At 51.1% G+C, this 15,531-nt stretch overlaps 1 protein-coding gene across 8 annotated transcripts in view; it reads left to right on the forward strand.

Annotated features, from left to right (window-relative positions):
• FAM178B (family with sequence similarity 178 member B) overlaps nt 1–15,531 on the forward strand; it is a 115,285-nt gene that overhangs the window by 71,197 nt on the left and 28,557 nt on the right. For all 8 annotated transcript variants that reach the window (XM_086328132.1, XM_086328133.1, XM_086328134.1 and 5 more), the window contains one exon: nt 13,062–13,149. In XM_086328132.1, coding sequence (XP_086184258.1) covers nt 13,062–13,149 — 88 coding nt within the window. The remainder of the gene's footprint in view (nt 1–13,061; nt 13,150–15,531) is intronic.

Raw genomic sequence — 15,531 nt, forward strand, 5'->3', positions numbered from 1 at the left:
ATTTTCTTAACACGGTCTTATTAGCAAAACAATTGCCTTGTGCAATTAGCCTCAGACTCACAGCACCCCTACCCGCCTTCCAGACTGCTCCCCCCAGTCCTCGTGGAGGTAGGGCTCCTCCTCGCCATTCAGACATCAGCTGCACAGTGTCCCCTCATCAATCCCCTTGACACCCTCCTCTCAAACTCTCCGTTAATCATTCTATTTTCTACACGGCGCTGATCTCAGCCAGAAATTTCTTTATATTTGTTTCCCTTTTTTAAACGTTTAATTAATTTGTGGCTGTGCTGGGTCTCCCTTGCTGAGTGAGGGCTTTTCTCTGGTTGCGGTGAGCGGGGTTCTCATTGCGGTGGCCTCCCTTGTTGCAGAGCGCAGCTCTAGGCGCTCAGATATAAGTAGTTGCAGCTCAGGGGCTCAGTAGCTGCGGCACATGGACATAGTTGCCCTGAGGCATGTGGGATTTTCCCGGACCAGGGATCAAACCCATGTCCCCTGCATCGGCAGGCGAATTCTTCACCACTGGACCACCAGGGAAGTCCTGTGTGTTCCTTGTTCATGGCTGCCTCTCCTCCTTATCACCTCCAGTGAACAGGTCCTTTACTGGGGTCACTGTCATATCACCCCTCATCCAGAACAGAGCCTGGCACACTGTGGGCACTTTGTAAATTCTTCTTGAGTGAATGAATGTGCTGAACAAACAAACTCAGCCTGCAGGAAGATAAGGACCAATTTTCTGTACCCACTCCAGGCTCCCCTTCGCCCCTCCTTCCTTCTCCTACTTGAGGGCACAGCCCCAGGGAGTCCCTCTCCCTTCCCTGTGCAGGCCTCTCCCTGCGTCCCCTCCTCTCCTCTCTAGCTCTGTTTGCAGCTGCTACTACCTAGAATGGCGCTTCCCTGGTGGCGCAGTGGTAAAGAATCTGCCTGCCAGTGCAGGAGACCTGGGTTCGATCCCTGGGTCAAAAAGATCCCCTGGAGAAGGAAATGGCACCCCACTCCAGTATTCTTGCCTAGAGAACCCCACGGACAGAGGAGCCTGGCGGCCTACAGTCCATGGGGTGGCGAAGAGCCGGACATGACTCAGCAACTAAACACCACCACCTAGAGTGACACCTCTCCCCACCTTCCAGCCAGGCTGTCCTGGATCCCCTCCAGGGGGACCCGACGCCTTCACAGACACTCCAGCTCCTCCTCCGCAGCCTGTCTGTTCTGTGGCTGCACGTGATTGTCCTGTCTCTGCCCGGCCTTGCTCCCCGTCACCTGCGCTGAGAAGCGCAGAGGGCTGAGCCTGGCCTCCGGGTCCCTTGTGGCCCAGCCCCAATTTCCCGTTTGCTCCAGCCAGGCCATGTGATTTGTAGCTGTTGTTTTCACTTTCATGTGTATGTATATTTACATGTATGGAAATGTGTCTGTGTACTGGCAGACCTCGTTTTATTGTGCTTCTTCACTTGATTGCGCTTCACAAATACTCCGTTTTTCGCAAGTGAAGCTTGTGGCGACCCTGCATTGAGCAAGTCTGCCAGTGTCATCTTCCCCACAGTGTCTGCTCACTTCATGTCTCTGTGGCACATTTTGGTAATTCTCGAAATACTGCAAGCTTTTTCCTTATTATTATATTTGTGATGATGGCCTGTGATCAGTGATCTTGGATGTTACTATTGTGAAAAGATTAGGACTCACTCTCTGAAGGCTCAGATGATAGCATTTTGTAACACTGCAATGTTTTTAATTAAGATAGGTATATTATTATTCAGACATAATGCTGTTGCACACTAATAGACTACAGAATTAATACAACTTTTGAAATAATTTTATTTATTTAATAATTTCTGCTTCACAGAAAAGTGACTCAGTTATACATATATATATTCTTTTTCATACTCTTTTTCATTGTGGTTTATCACAAGATATTAAATGTATATACTGAGCTATACAGTAGAACCTTGTTGTTTATCCATCCCACATATAACAGTTTATATCTGCTAATCCCAGATTTCCAGTACTTCCCTCCCCCCAGCTTCCTCCCACTTGGCAACCATAAGTTTGTTCTCTGTGTCTGAGTCTGTTTTTGTTTGGTAGATATGTTTATTTGTGTCATATTTTAGATTCCACATAAAGTGATATCATATGGCATTTGTCTTTGTCTTTCTGACTTACCTCACTTAGTATGGTAAATCTAGGACCATCCATGTTGCTGCAAATGGCGTCATTTCATTCTTTCTTACGGCTGAGTAGTATCCGTTGTATATATGTGCCATATCTTCTTTATCGCCTCATCTGTTGATGGACATTTAGATTGCTTCCCTGTCCTGGCTATTGTAAACAGTGCTGCCGTTAACATGAGGGTGCATGTATCTTTTCCAGTTATAGTTTTGTCTGGATATATCCCCAGGAATGGAATTGATGGATCATTTGGCAACTCTATTTTTAGTTTCCTGAGGAACCTCCATGCTGTTTTCCATAGTGGCTGCACCAATTTACATTCCCACCAACTGTGTAGGAGAGTTCTATTTTCTCCACACCCTCTCCAACATTTATTGTTGGCAAAATTGCTAATGATGGCCATTATAACTGGTGTGAAGTGGTACCTCATTGTTGTTTTGATTGGCATTTCTCCAATAATTAGCAATATTTATTATCTTTTCATGTGCCTATTGGCCATCTGTATGTCTTCTTTGGAGAAATGTCTCATTTAGATCTTCAGCCCATTTGTCAATTGGATTGTTTGGGAGTTTTTTTTTTTAATTGAATTATAGTTGTTTGTATATTTTGGAAATTAAACCCTTGCCAATCACATCATTTGCAAATATTTTCTCCTGGTCTGTACAACTTTTATATGCACTGGAAAATCAAAAGATTCATGTGACTTGATTTATTGTAGTGTTCGCTTTATTGTGGTGGTCTGGAACCAAACCTGTAATTCCTCCTAGGTGTGCCTACACACGTGTGTGTGATGAACTGCCTCATGTTCCATAGCCGCACAGTATTCCCCGGCTGTGCGTGCAGCCGGTCCCTGGTTATCATGTTTGTCCAGTATGCAAGCTTGTGCATCTCTGCAAATACTTCGATAGGATGAGTTCTTTGAAACTGCCATCCTAAAGTATGAATATTTAAAATTTGGTCTCCAAAAAAGAAGCCATACTAATCAATAATAGACATGAACATGCCTGTTTCTCCACACTCTTATTAGCACTCTCATTCTCAGTGTTGTTTTTAAGTTTTAGTTAATCTGGTAAGTGAAAAGTCTCATCCTGTGATTCTGATTTTCATTTCCCTGGTTGCCAGTGAAACTGAGAATCTTTTTCTGTGTTTCCTTTGGTGTAAATTATCTCTTGATATTCCTAACCTATTTTTTTATCTGGTAATTTTTCTTCTTCTTCTTTTTTACATATTTATTTATTTGGCTGCATCTGGTCTTAGCTGAGGCATGTGGGATATTCGTTGCATCACCTTTCGCTGCAGCTCACGGACTCTAGTTGTGGTGTGAAGGCTCAATAGTTCAGCATCAGGCTTAGGGGCTCTACAGCATGTGGGATCTTCGTTCCCCAGCCAGGGATCAAACCTGTATCCCCTGCATGGCAAGGCAGACTCTTAACCACTGGACCACCAGGGAAGTCCCTCTTCTTCTTAACTATATTGATTTGTAAGTTGCTTATTACGTATGTTTGGGGCACCATGTTTTCTCCTAAGCCTGTAAATTGTCCTTTTTAAACCTTTGTGTTTATCCTTTCACAAAATGATTATTTTTCCTTTTCCAGTAAACTTTTCATTTCAGAATAGTTTCAGACTTTCAGAAAAGTTACTGTACATAGTACAGAGGGTTGATTTGTAATTGAATCTTTCTAGCTTAAAAAGGAAGGCCTTCCCCACCCCAAGAGCATAAAAATATTGTGTTCTATTTTCTTTCAGTACTTATATAACTTTGTTTCTCTTGGCTCCTAATCCCATCTGGAATCCATTTTTTGTAGGTACGAAACAGGGATCTAACTTGATGTTTTTCCCCACCCTCAAAGAGCCAGTGACCCAATACCAATTCTTTTCAGTCTTAATAATCCGTCACTTCCCAAAAGATTTGAAACTGCTTTTGTCACATCCTGAATTTAGACACCCTTCATCTGTTAGCCAAGCTGCGATTTCGGATTCCAGGAGTCAGTGTCTTTCAGAGGGTGTCTTTTTGGGGCTCCGGTGCCCTTGGCAGATGCTCCTTAAATACTCGGAGTGAATATCGTGGAACAGACTTACCTGCCTTCGAACAGACACACCACGTAGGGTAAACCCTGCTGTTGAGCACTTTGCTGAGAAAGAGGGCTCCTTATCGGGGCGGATATTATTTATTCATTTATTTAGAAGTTGTATTTCTTTTTTCTGAATAGATAAAGCACTCCAATTGGACAAAATTCAACAAGGACCAGTGAGTGCCTCTAGAAAACGCACCCGTCCCCCTCCCCCACGCCTGTGCCACCCAGCCTGTCCCCATTTCTCGTCTGCTCTTGCACACAGCTTGTCCTCCCCGCCCCTCTTTCCACTTCAGCGTGGGTTTTGGCAGCCGTTCCAAACTGGATCAGAAAGAGCCCCTAACTCTTTTCCACAGCTGCCCTATGTTTCCTGTGGTCTCAGTTAGCTGCCCCCTCCCCTCGCCATGCCCCCGTGTTGGTGGCCTTGTCCCCCCTCCCTCGCTGGCGGCTGAGCCACTGGGCTCGGTGCCCAGACCGACCCGGGAAGGAGGGCGTATTGTTGTGTGAGGGGCTGCCACTGCCTCTGTCTGCCGACTAGTTAAGCGCAAACGATCAACTCACCAACACTGCTGTGCTGCCCGCGCTCTCCCCAACCTCCTCAACCAGGGATGCGGTGTTAAGCTGAAGGCAAAGTGGAGCGTAGCAGTGAAAAATGAGAGTACAAACCAGTGTCCTTCAAGCAGCCCCATCTCCCACAACCGTTGCCTCTCCACGTCACCCTCCAAGGCTGGCCGAAGCTCGCCATCTCCAATCTCTTACCACTGTGACCGTCCCCATGCTGTCTGGCAGTGGGATCCTGCTCCTGGTGCACATCTGGCCCTGTCACTCCTTCGCTTAAAATCCTTCAGACTTCTGTGCCCAGGATGAAATTCAAACAGCCCTGCCTGGTGTGCTAGGGCCTTCCTGCCTGCTTTCCAGAACCTTCCATGTCCCTCCATGTTCCCCAGCCCCTCAACCCCTGCAGGCTTCCACACTCCAGCCCTATCCAGAAGCTGTGCCACTACCCAAACCCATGAGGAGCAGTTGTCTCGAACGTTTCAGTCTGTTTCCTCTTCGCCGAAAAGCCTCTTTGCCTGGTCGGTGCTTCCTCAACCCCAAGACTAGGCTCCGAGGAGGCAGCTCCGCTTTGTAGAAACCTCTGGATGCAGAATCCTGGTTGTTGGTGCCCTTGGTTGACGCCTTGGGCTGTGAGTGTCCTGAGGACAGGGGCTGTGACTTTGCACTCTGGGTCCCTGGAATCCTGGCACAGAAGAGGGAGCTTGCTGGTGGAGAGCTGGCTTCTGAAGGGCAGATTTCAAAAAGCAGAGAGAGCGAGAATTTTTTAGTAGCAGATTCCAAAGACAGAGTGGCTCCGGTGGGCCAGAAGATCCTACAGTAAGACTTTGAACATGGATTGCAAATGGACCCAGCGAAGGAAAAAGCAGGAAGTATTAATATCTAGAGACGGCAAGGTCTGCACCCAGAGCTCATCATGCATGATCTCGGATCTTGAAAGATACAGGAGAGAAAGAAGGCAAGGCACATGGAAAAATAACATGAACCAGATGAACCGCTGACAGTTCTTTTGGGAATAGCTAAAGCCCACGGAAGGAGCTTCTGTATGTGTGTGTATATATATATATATATATTTTTTTTTTTTTTTTGCCACACTGAGAGGCATGTGGGATCTTAGTTCCCTGACCAGGGATTGAACCCACACCCCCTGCAGTGGAAGCGTGGAGTCCTAACCACTGGACCGCCAGGGATGTCCCCTGTGTAGTTATTTTTGGTGCGAGGAGCACTCTTCTGGGCTGACAGGGAAATGATAACCCTGGTGAAGAGAGAACAACACCATGTAATTCCTGTTTTGTTTCTGTCTTCTTTGTGAAGGAGCCTAATTTTTCACCTGGACTAGAATATTGATCAAAGGGGATTGCAGCCTGTAATAGCAGGGGGAGACGGGATGGCAGCATCTAACTGGGTGGGATGAGTTGAGGTCCCCTCCACGTCCGTCCTGCACGACGTGGGGGTGCCCTGACTCCACAGAGACCTCTGGGGAAGGGAGAGCTCCCCGGGGGTGAAGAAGAAAAGTGTCCTTCTTCACTCAGCGCTGTGGACTTGACGTGTTCCTCAACAGAACTCCCCAGGGGAAAGCTTGTGAGCGCATACATAGAAAAGGAAGCCCTGCTCTCTAGGATTCCTAAGAATAAATCATGCCAGCCTAGCCGCATTTAGTTTTTGATAGGCTAACCAGAATACCCTGGAGAGGGCTGTCTGGATTCTGTAGGGCATTTGATGGAGATGCACTTCCTATCTTGCCACAACACACAGAAGCGTGGGCTGAAGAGTGATGTCCAATTAGACGGACTCGTCATCAGAAGGTGCCACTGGCCATCAGAGTCCACCTGGAGGACAGGTCTGGGCACCACCCAGAACTCTGTCTCCACTGACAGGTGGGCCAGCACAGACCCAAGGTCTTGGACGAGGCCATTAACAGAACAGTGGTCGGGTTCATACATAACATGAAGGCAACTGACAGTGAAGATCCCCGAAGATCTCGAAAGACCATAATGATGGGCTGAGTGGGAGAGAAAGACTGAGCTGCACAATGAAGAACAGGATCTAGGAAACGGGATTGGGCAGTCAGGTGTGTGAACTAGACTTTGGGCTCAACCTGTCAAGAGCGTATCGTCGAGGGGCTCCCCCCAAAATAAGGGTCCACTTCAGTTCTGAGCGCCTTGCTTGATGAGAAAGAATGTCAACAACCTCAAGGGCTTTCAGAAGAACCCACCCAGAATGGCAAAAAGATTCCAAAAGACAGAAGAGTAGCTGTTGCACTAGAGGGAAGGGATAGTGTGCGAAGTATGGCAACTGTTTTTTTTTTAATATTTATTTATTTGTGCTGGGTCTTAGTTGCAGCATGTGGAATCTAATTTTCTGATCAGGGATCGAACCCGGGCCCCCTGCTCTGGGAGCGCAGCCTTAGCCACTGGACCACCAGGGAAGTCCCTGGCGACTTCTCTTCAAGTATGCGGAGGCCCTGACTGAATGGACCGATATGCGGGTCCCGGGACACGAGACCAGGTGACTTTTCAGGTGTTGTTAGGGGTCTAGGTTTCATCATAATACCAGAAAGAGAGAAAGGGAGGGAGGAAGGGAGAGAGGAGGATGGCAGTCCAGATGTGACTGTCGATGGGAACTTTGTTTGCTAAGGGCAGTCATCTTCTTGTTTGGTTATAATGTACATGCAGGAGAGGACATATCAGAGGTGGACACTGGGCACTGCGCCAGGTCTGTGCAGCCATCACTGCGCCACCAGCCAGAAACACCTGCTCCCCTAGAAGGTCCCTGGACCCCTCCCAGGCATTCGCTCTGCGAAAAGAACCACTTCGGCAGCTTTCGTCCCATGGATTTGTTGTGCTGAGCTTCAGACTCGGGTCCCAGTGGGACCATACAGTGTTCTGCCTCGTATCTGGCTCCCCTGGCATGTCCAGCACTTGTGGGCATAAGTCATGGCAAAGCCAGCGATCATAGACAGCTCCTTCACGTTGCCCGGTGGGAGCCCCCTGTGTGGGTCCGAGGCTGGCTGCATGCCGCCTTCTCTTCCTGTCAGCCCTGTGCTGTGTTCACGTTTATGCCCCAGTGGGTGTGAGATGACCGGGCAGACGTCTGAGGAGGTGACCCGCACCTCTGAGCCCAGGCCCCCATCTGCCTGCCCGGGTAACACATGCTCACATGCAAGACAGGAGACTCCAGGGGAAGGACCGGGGGGCAGGTGGCTGAGAGAAGGCAGTGCGGGTGAGGGGGCCTGAGCGGCCCAGGAGAGGCAGGCCCGCTGTTGGCCTGGGGCAGGGTGTTGGGCAGTGTTTCCACCGGGAACCAGCCGCAGTGGTTGCTTCCTGAACTGCCCTGGAGACATGGAAAAGGCCGCTCACACATTTGGCCAGATGCCCGATGGCCTTTCTGGGCAGTTCAGCTTCGGCAGGGCCCGGTTCCCGTCTGAAGGGGCTGCGTTGACCTGTGTGGTGGTCCTGGCACCCTCCTGGCCCTTGCGGGCATGGTGCCTTTGCTGCCCCCAGGGCCCCAGCAGGCTGCCCCTTGCAGGACCTGGGGGGAGAGAGGCTGGAGGCTGGGAAACTGAGCGCCTGTGCTCCACGTCTGACCGGGCTCTGCTGTCGGTTTGGAAAAGTCATTTCCAAACCTCCCTGCGCCTTAGGCCCCTCCGTGTGCTGATCCAGCGTCCTGGTCTTGCAGAGGCCCGCGGGGTGGAGGGGGCAGGCCGCTGAAGGGGCCTGGCCTGGTGTGAGCGCAGTGGGCTGAGCCCGTTGCCTTATATGACAGTAGCTGGGAAGGTTCCAGGGCTTTCTGCGTCCTCCTTTGTCCGCCTGTTTTGAGTTCCTGGGAGGCCTCCCGGGTGGGGTCAACCACCCGAGCCGCAGGCCTCGCCCCACTCCCACCCTCCTCCCTGCCCCCGCCCCTGCTTGCGCCCTGTGCAGTTTGGGTGGTGGTTGGGATGAGTCTTGGCTTTTCCTCCTCTGACCAGTAACTTCTCAGTGTAAAATTGAAAACCGGTCCTGTCTCCCTGTCTGTGTCCCAGTGGGAACTGAGAGGGCAGGGGACTGTGTTTAGAAGGCAGAGAAGGGCCGTGGGGATGAAAGGCAGTGGGCAAGCAGGGAACGCCGCCCGCAGATGTGGGTTTCTTTCATCCATTCGTCCCCTCGGTACTCTTTCTAGCGCTTTGCTCTTTATTTTTCACCCCCGGACAACAGCTCTGTCCGCCTCTTCCTCCTGGAACCAGCCCTGGCTCTGCCTGCACCCCCGTCCAGGGTCGGCCCCTCCCCTCCCGCTGTGGGCAAGAGCGCTGCCGAAGGCTCGGATTTGGGTTAATGAAGCCCAGATGCTGGACTTCTGACTCCCGCTGCAAGTTCGCCTTGCAGCAGCGGCTGGAGGGGCTGCAGGGTCCGTCTACCTCCCACTGTGCTCCGGCCCAGCTGCTGCCGGGCCGGGCTGGCGGGGAACAGCTGGAGAGCAGGTTCTGGCAGACAGTGCTGCGGTGGTGGGCGGAGCCCAAGGAGAGACGGGGTGGAGCTCCGGATGTGGGGCGGGGCCCTGCCTGCCTTCACCCGCAGAAGGCTGGTATGGGGGGCGCTGGATGAGGGGCTCTTGCTTTCTGTCTCTTGGCGGAGTCCAGGTGGGATTGCCTCTCCCCAGGACTCAGGTGGTCGGTGGGAACACTGACGCGCTCTGCAGAGGGAACCAGGGTCAGAGAGGGCCCTGCGCTGCCTAATGGCAGCTCTTGCCAGTCCAGGATGGCTGATCTCTCTCAGGGACGCCAGATACAACACAAAGATCACATGGGAGGAAGTTATGCTAAGGAATTATTCCTTGTCTGTAGGATATTATTATTCCTTATCTATAAGAAATTCAAATTTAACTGGGCATCCTATATCATCCTATAACTCTGGGAGATAGTGAGGGACAGGGAGGCCGGCATGCTGCCAGTCCATGGGGTCGCAGAGTTGGACACCACTTAGCGATTGAACAACAACCACCACCTGTATTTTTATTGGCTAAACTGGGCAATCCTTAGCCCACCCCCACCCCCACCCAGCTGAACTTCTTTAAGTAATCGTTCTATTGAATTGCAGCATACAAACAAAACACCGACTGTAAGTGTGTCCTCAGCGAGTTTTCACAAGTCCAACACACGCAGCACCCAGAACGAAAGGAGGGGATTCCCCGGCGGTCCAGTGGTTAGGGCTCTTTTCACTGCTAGGCACAGGTTCAATCCCTGGTCGGGGAACTAAGATCCTGCAAGCCATGTGGTGCGACCAAAAAAAAAACGAAATAAAATGAAACGTGAACAGAACCTGCCCCCCACCAAGGATAGCAGGATCCCCGTTTTTGTACTTAATCATACACATGTACTCTTTTGTAATGGCTTCTTCCGCACAGCGCTGTGAGGTCACCCACGCTGCTGGGTGGAAGGAATCCTGGCTCATCCATGGTTGTTGAGTGCTGCAGATGGAGTCCAGTCGTCTGTCCATTCGTGCACCGACATTGCACGTCTGCCTCTCTGTTTTTTCCTGCGTTGTATCTCTGTGCCAGGGAGGAGGACTGCTGGGTTGTGGGTGAGCAGGTCTCGCCCGGCAGGTGACCCAGCTGGGTGTGCGCGTTTGTGTCCCCACCAGCTGTGTGGGAGCGTCCCCTGCTCTTTCTCACGGCTGCCCTTCTGGTAAGGGGCACTGCTGCCTGATGCTGTTTTTTGTTTGTTTTTTTAGATCAAGAGCTTCTTGCATTGTTGATTCCTCTGATTTTCTTGAATAAGAATATAAATAAGGTGCCTGCTTCAGGTACCACCTGCTCAGCCCCATGGGAAGTTGGAGGAGGCCATTCCCACCTCCGTTCCCCACCACCCAGGAGCTCCCCACCCCCGCCACATGAGGCCAGGATGGGTGCAGGCCCTGGGGGAGTTGCAGGGGCGCCTTCAGCCCCGCTGAGGGGGCGCCAGGCTCAGTCCTGCCTCCCCCAAGTACTTCTTTGGGGAGACGCCATTTCCGAGGACTGCCTGCAGCCTGCCGTCCCCTTGTGCCACCCTTCTGTTCCTTGTGGTGTCCTTCCGGGATGGGGGCGGGGGCGCCCGCGGGGTCCCTCCAGCAGTGTTGCTGCTCGAGGGCATGTCTCCTCTATGGAGCTGGTTCTGACCCAAGTGTTTTCCACCATGTTCCTTCGGTTTCCTCCGGCTCTAGGGGACACAAACGCGCACATCCACCTCGGTCGCCGGGCTTTCTGGTGATAGCTTTCTGCGGGAATTAGAGACTGTGGCCACAGCAGAATCCATGTCAGGGGCTGACCTCTGCTGCCCGTGGGGGCCACAAATGTGTCGAAGTGTGAGGAAGATGTAACCCTCCCACCCCGCCTCCCATCGCCCCCTCCAGCCCCTCCTGGCCACTGCCACCCCCAGTCCCATCCTCTGGTCTCTACTCCCCTCTTCTCTCTCCCCTTACTCACCCCAGCCCTCAGGGACCCATGAAAGCCAGAGCCCGACTAAGTCAAAGGTCTCTTTTGGTAAATGTCACATTGCACTTGAAAATATGTGGGTTATTTTCACTTATCTTTCGATACTGATTTCTAATATAATTCCACTGATAACAGATTCTATGATTTTAATACCTTTAGACCATGAAAAGTTTGCACCTTGTTTTATGTCCCTGGATATGTTCCAGTATCTCCTGGTTAATAGTCTATGGAAACTTGAATAGAATTTGTATCCTACTTGCGTGAAAATTATGTAAATCTTAATGCTATTGAATTGGTTTGTGGTGCTTTTCAGGCCTACTGTATCCTTCTACTTTTCTGTATATCCATTCTATTAATTTTTGAGAATTTGATATTGAAACTCGAATTAAAAACCTTAATCTACTTAAAAAATCATTGTAATACATAGTGATGGTGGTGGTGGTTTAGTCACTGCCGTGTCTGACTCTTTGCAACCCCATAGACTGTAGCCTGCCAGGCTCCTCTGTCTGTGGGATTCTCCAGTCAAGAATACTGGAGTGTGTTGCCATTTTCTTCTCCAGGGGATCTTCCCTACCCAGGCATCAAACCCTGGTCACCTGCGTTGCAGGTGGATTCTTTACTACTGAACTACAAGGAAAGCCCCAATATATCGTGGCTGCTGCTGCTGCTGCTGCTAAGTTGCTTCAGTTGTGTCCAACTCTGTATGACCCTATAGACGGCAGCCCACCAGACTCCTTTGTCCACGGGATTCTCCAGGCAAGAAGACTAGAATGGGTTGCCATTTCCTTCTCCAAATATATCGTGGAGCTATGTGTAACTTTGTTCTGTATTTTCCAAGTCTCCTGTAAGTGTGTTATCATATTTTCATAATTTAAAAAATAAAATAGAAAGAAAAAATCAGAGCCATAAACATTAGCATCTGAAATCCCCATTATAAGGCTTTACTGTAGAAGAGCCAGTACCCACTCCACCCTGAGGGAATCAGTCAGGACTGGCGCTAGTCTTAGGAGCACAGCTCAGACTTGCTGAAGAAGCAAAGGGGGCTTTATCCGCTGACTGCATAGGTCTGGGGGTTGGAGGCTTCAGGCAGGGAGGGCTCTATCTCTACTTGCTTCATCCTCCAGCCTCCTTGACCCCTGCCCCAGCCCCCCAGAGAGGCAGGGTGGGCACCAGGGACTATAGAAGCCCCTCCCAACAGATTAGTGGCCCTGCTGGAAGAGCACTCACTCCACTGGTCCCAGTCGAGACCTGGAGGCCCCTTTGCAGTGGCTTGAACACAGGGGCTGATGGACCAGGCCCGGCTCACATGCTCGCCTGGGAACCCGAATCTGGGCTGGGGGTGGGAGTGAGGGGACTCTCCAAAGAAAAATCACTGGATACTGGGTGGAAAAAAAACAACAAAATGTGGCCTCACCAGCCCCGATCACCCACTTTCTACCACCTTCCACAGGCTGAAAGATCTTAACGCTGCAAAGGAAAAAAAGGACGATGGTCTGTACAGAAGTGGTTGAACGGTATCTCTGACTTATAGAGAAAAAGAAAAAACTAAGAAGAAAAACACTACTATGCTAGCCTCTGAAATCACCACCTTTTTTTTCATTAATTATTTTCTTTTTGCTTATTTTTAAACTTTCCCATCTGGCATGTTTTTTATAACTTCTAAAATAAATCATAAATGCTGGAAACCAAAGGAGAAAGCTAAAATTCCCCAGACAGAGGGGCTCTGCTCCCTCTCGGTGTGTGTCCTACACTTCCCTGCCCACCCCCCGACCTTAACCCCCACAAGCCCAGCAGAGTGCATGCCCTCAGTCCCTGTCTCCCCTTCCGCAGGCAGCTTCGAGGCCAGCTCAGCCTCCTGGTCATGGCACGGCTGCTGAACCAGCAAGAGAGGCTCTCTCTCTGGCAGGAGAAGGCCCAGGTAAGTGTTTGCCTCAGCATCCTCTGGGGGCTGGGGGAAGCCGGCCAGCCCCTCCTGCCACTTTTCCTGAAGGTTGGGAGCCTCAGGCCAGGGAAGTTCAAGGTGGGTTTGCCTTTTCTGCTCACATCCTTGCATCTAACAGTCACTTTCTGCACGCCTACTCTGTGCCAGCCACTGAGGATAAAGCAATGAGCTGGAAGCCGGTATTGCTTTTTTTAAAGCTGTGGTAAAATATACATAACATAAAATTTACTATTTTGACTTTTTTTTTTTTTTTACTACCTTAACAATTTTCGTGTGTGTTTGTTAGTTACTCAGTCGTGTCCAGCTCTTTGTGTCCCATGGGCTGCAGCCCTGCCAGACTTCTCCGTCCATGGAACTTTCCAGGCAAGAATACTGGAGTGAGTTGCCATTCTCTTCTTCAGAAGATCTTCCTGACGCAGGGATGGAACCCAGGCCTCCTGCACCACAGGCAGAGTCTTTAACTATCAGGGCCCCCAAGGAATATTTACTCATTTGGCTGCACTGGGCCTTAGTTGGGGATGTTGGATCTTTTTTTCCTCCAAACTTTAAACCTTTTGTCCTGTATTGGGGTGTAGCCGCTTAACAATGTTGTGGTAGTTTCAGGTGAACAGAAAGGGGCTCAGCCGCACATATAGATGTTCCCATTCTCCCCCAAAGCCGCCCCCCATCCAGGTCACCACATAACATTAAGCAGAGCTCCCTGTGCTACACAGTGGGTCCTTACTGGTTATCCATTTTAAATATAGCACTGTGTACAAATTCATCCCAAACTCCCTAACTGTCCCTTCCCCCCAGCAACTGCATGCAGGATCTTTAATTGCAGCATGCAGGGTCTGGTTCCCTGACCAGGGATTGAACCCGGGCCCTCTGCCTTGGGAGCTTGGAGTCTTAGCCGCTTAGCACCAGGGAAGTCCCCATCTTAGCAGTTTTAAGTGCAGAGCTCTAACCATTCTGAAGGACCACTGTCCATCTCCCAAACAGAAACTGCGCCTGCTGGCCTCCGACTCCCGTTCCCTCCTCCCCAGCCCCAGCGTCTGTGACGTTTATAGGTGGAAGAACGACGAAGGTGAAAACGAATACGGCTGTGAGCACTGCCTGCTCTCCCATGTCAGCGCGCTGGGCGCAGCGGGGAGGAAGGGCCTTCTTTCCTTGCTCTCCCATGTCAGCGCGCTGGGCGCAGCGGGGAGGAAGGGCCTTCTTTCCTTGCTCTCCCATGTCAGCGTGCTGGGCGCAGCGGGGAGGAAGGGTCTTCTTTCCTTTTCCCTCTTCTCTCCAGGAAGCTCTGATTGCAATCTCTTTGCAGCTCAGAGAGCAGTAGTTAAGGGGCCCTGGAGGCAGCGTGGGTCACAACCGCCCAGGATGTGGGGTGGGGGGAGGCCTGGGGGGCCTGGGGGGAAGGTGAGAATGCTCTTACCTGCCTCCAACCCCAGTAGTCTCCCTGGAACCCATAAGACTTGCCGGGGACAGCTGAGCCATCTAGCTCCGCCGCGTGAGCCAGGCGAGGCAGTCCCAGGGAAAGGCTGAGTCTCTAGTCACTGGAGGTGCACACGGCACGGCAGCATCACCCCTTGGCCAGAGTGCCGAGAATGTTCTGGACCCTCCTGGGGTGGGGTGGCCTGAGAGACCACAGTCCCAGTGCAGGAGCTCAGAAAGGTGACTGGTTGGGTGGGCTCATCCAAGTGGGCCCTGGCTTTGCCCCGGCTGCCCCCTCTGCCTTTCACGCTTTTCCCCTGCAAAAGGCGCAGGGCAAGCTTGGCAGGAGTTTCTGGTCACTTCAGTTCCAGTTGAAGTGTCACCTCCTCCAGGAAGCCTTTCCTGACCACCCAACCCAAAGTGCCCTGGCATCAGCACCCTATTTGAAAGTACTCATGGTGCTCACTGGGCTTCCCTGGTAGCTCAGCTGGTAAAGGATTCACCTGCAGGAGACCTGGGTTTGATCCCTGGGTCAGGAAGATCCCCTGGAGAAGGGAATGGCAACCTACTCCAGTATTCTTGCCTGGAGAATCCCATGGATAGAGGAGCCTGGTGGGCTACAGTTCATGGGGTCGCAGAGAATCAGACATGACTGAGCGATTAAGCACACACAGCACATGATGCTCACCTCCTGAATAATTTTTTAATTTATTCAGGGTCTATGTTACACACAGAGAGACACACACACACACCCAAGAGCAGCTCCCTGAGTGCAAGGACCAAATGGTCTATGCTCACTCTTGCTTGTCAGCTCCTAGCACAGTACCTGGCACACACAGGACCTCAGCACACACTCGTGGGCTGAGGGAACCCAGGGCTGAGCTCCAGGGTGTTCAAGGATGGTTCCCCAGGCAGAGAGCTTGGGAAGGACAGTGAGGAGTTGAG

The sequence above is a fragment of the Bos grunniens genome, chromosome 11 (assembly GCF_055505025.1).
Source record: "Bos grunniens cultivar Pamir isolate PY7600 chromosome 11, Bosgru_T2T1.0, whole genome shotgun sequence".
NCBI lineage: Eukaryota > Metazoa > Chordata > Mammalia > Artiodactyla > Bovidae > Bos > Bos grunniens.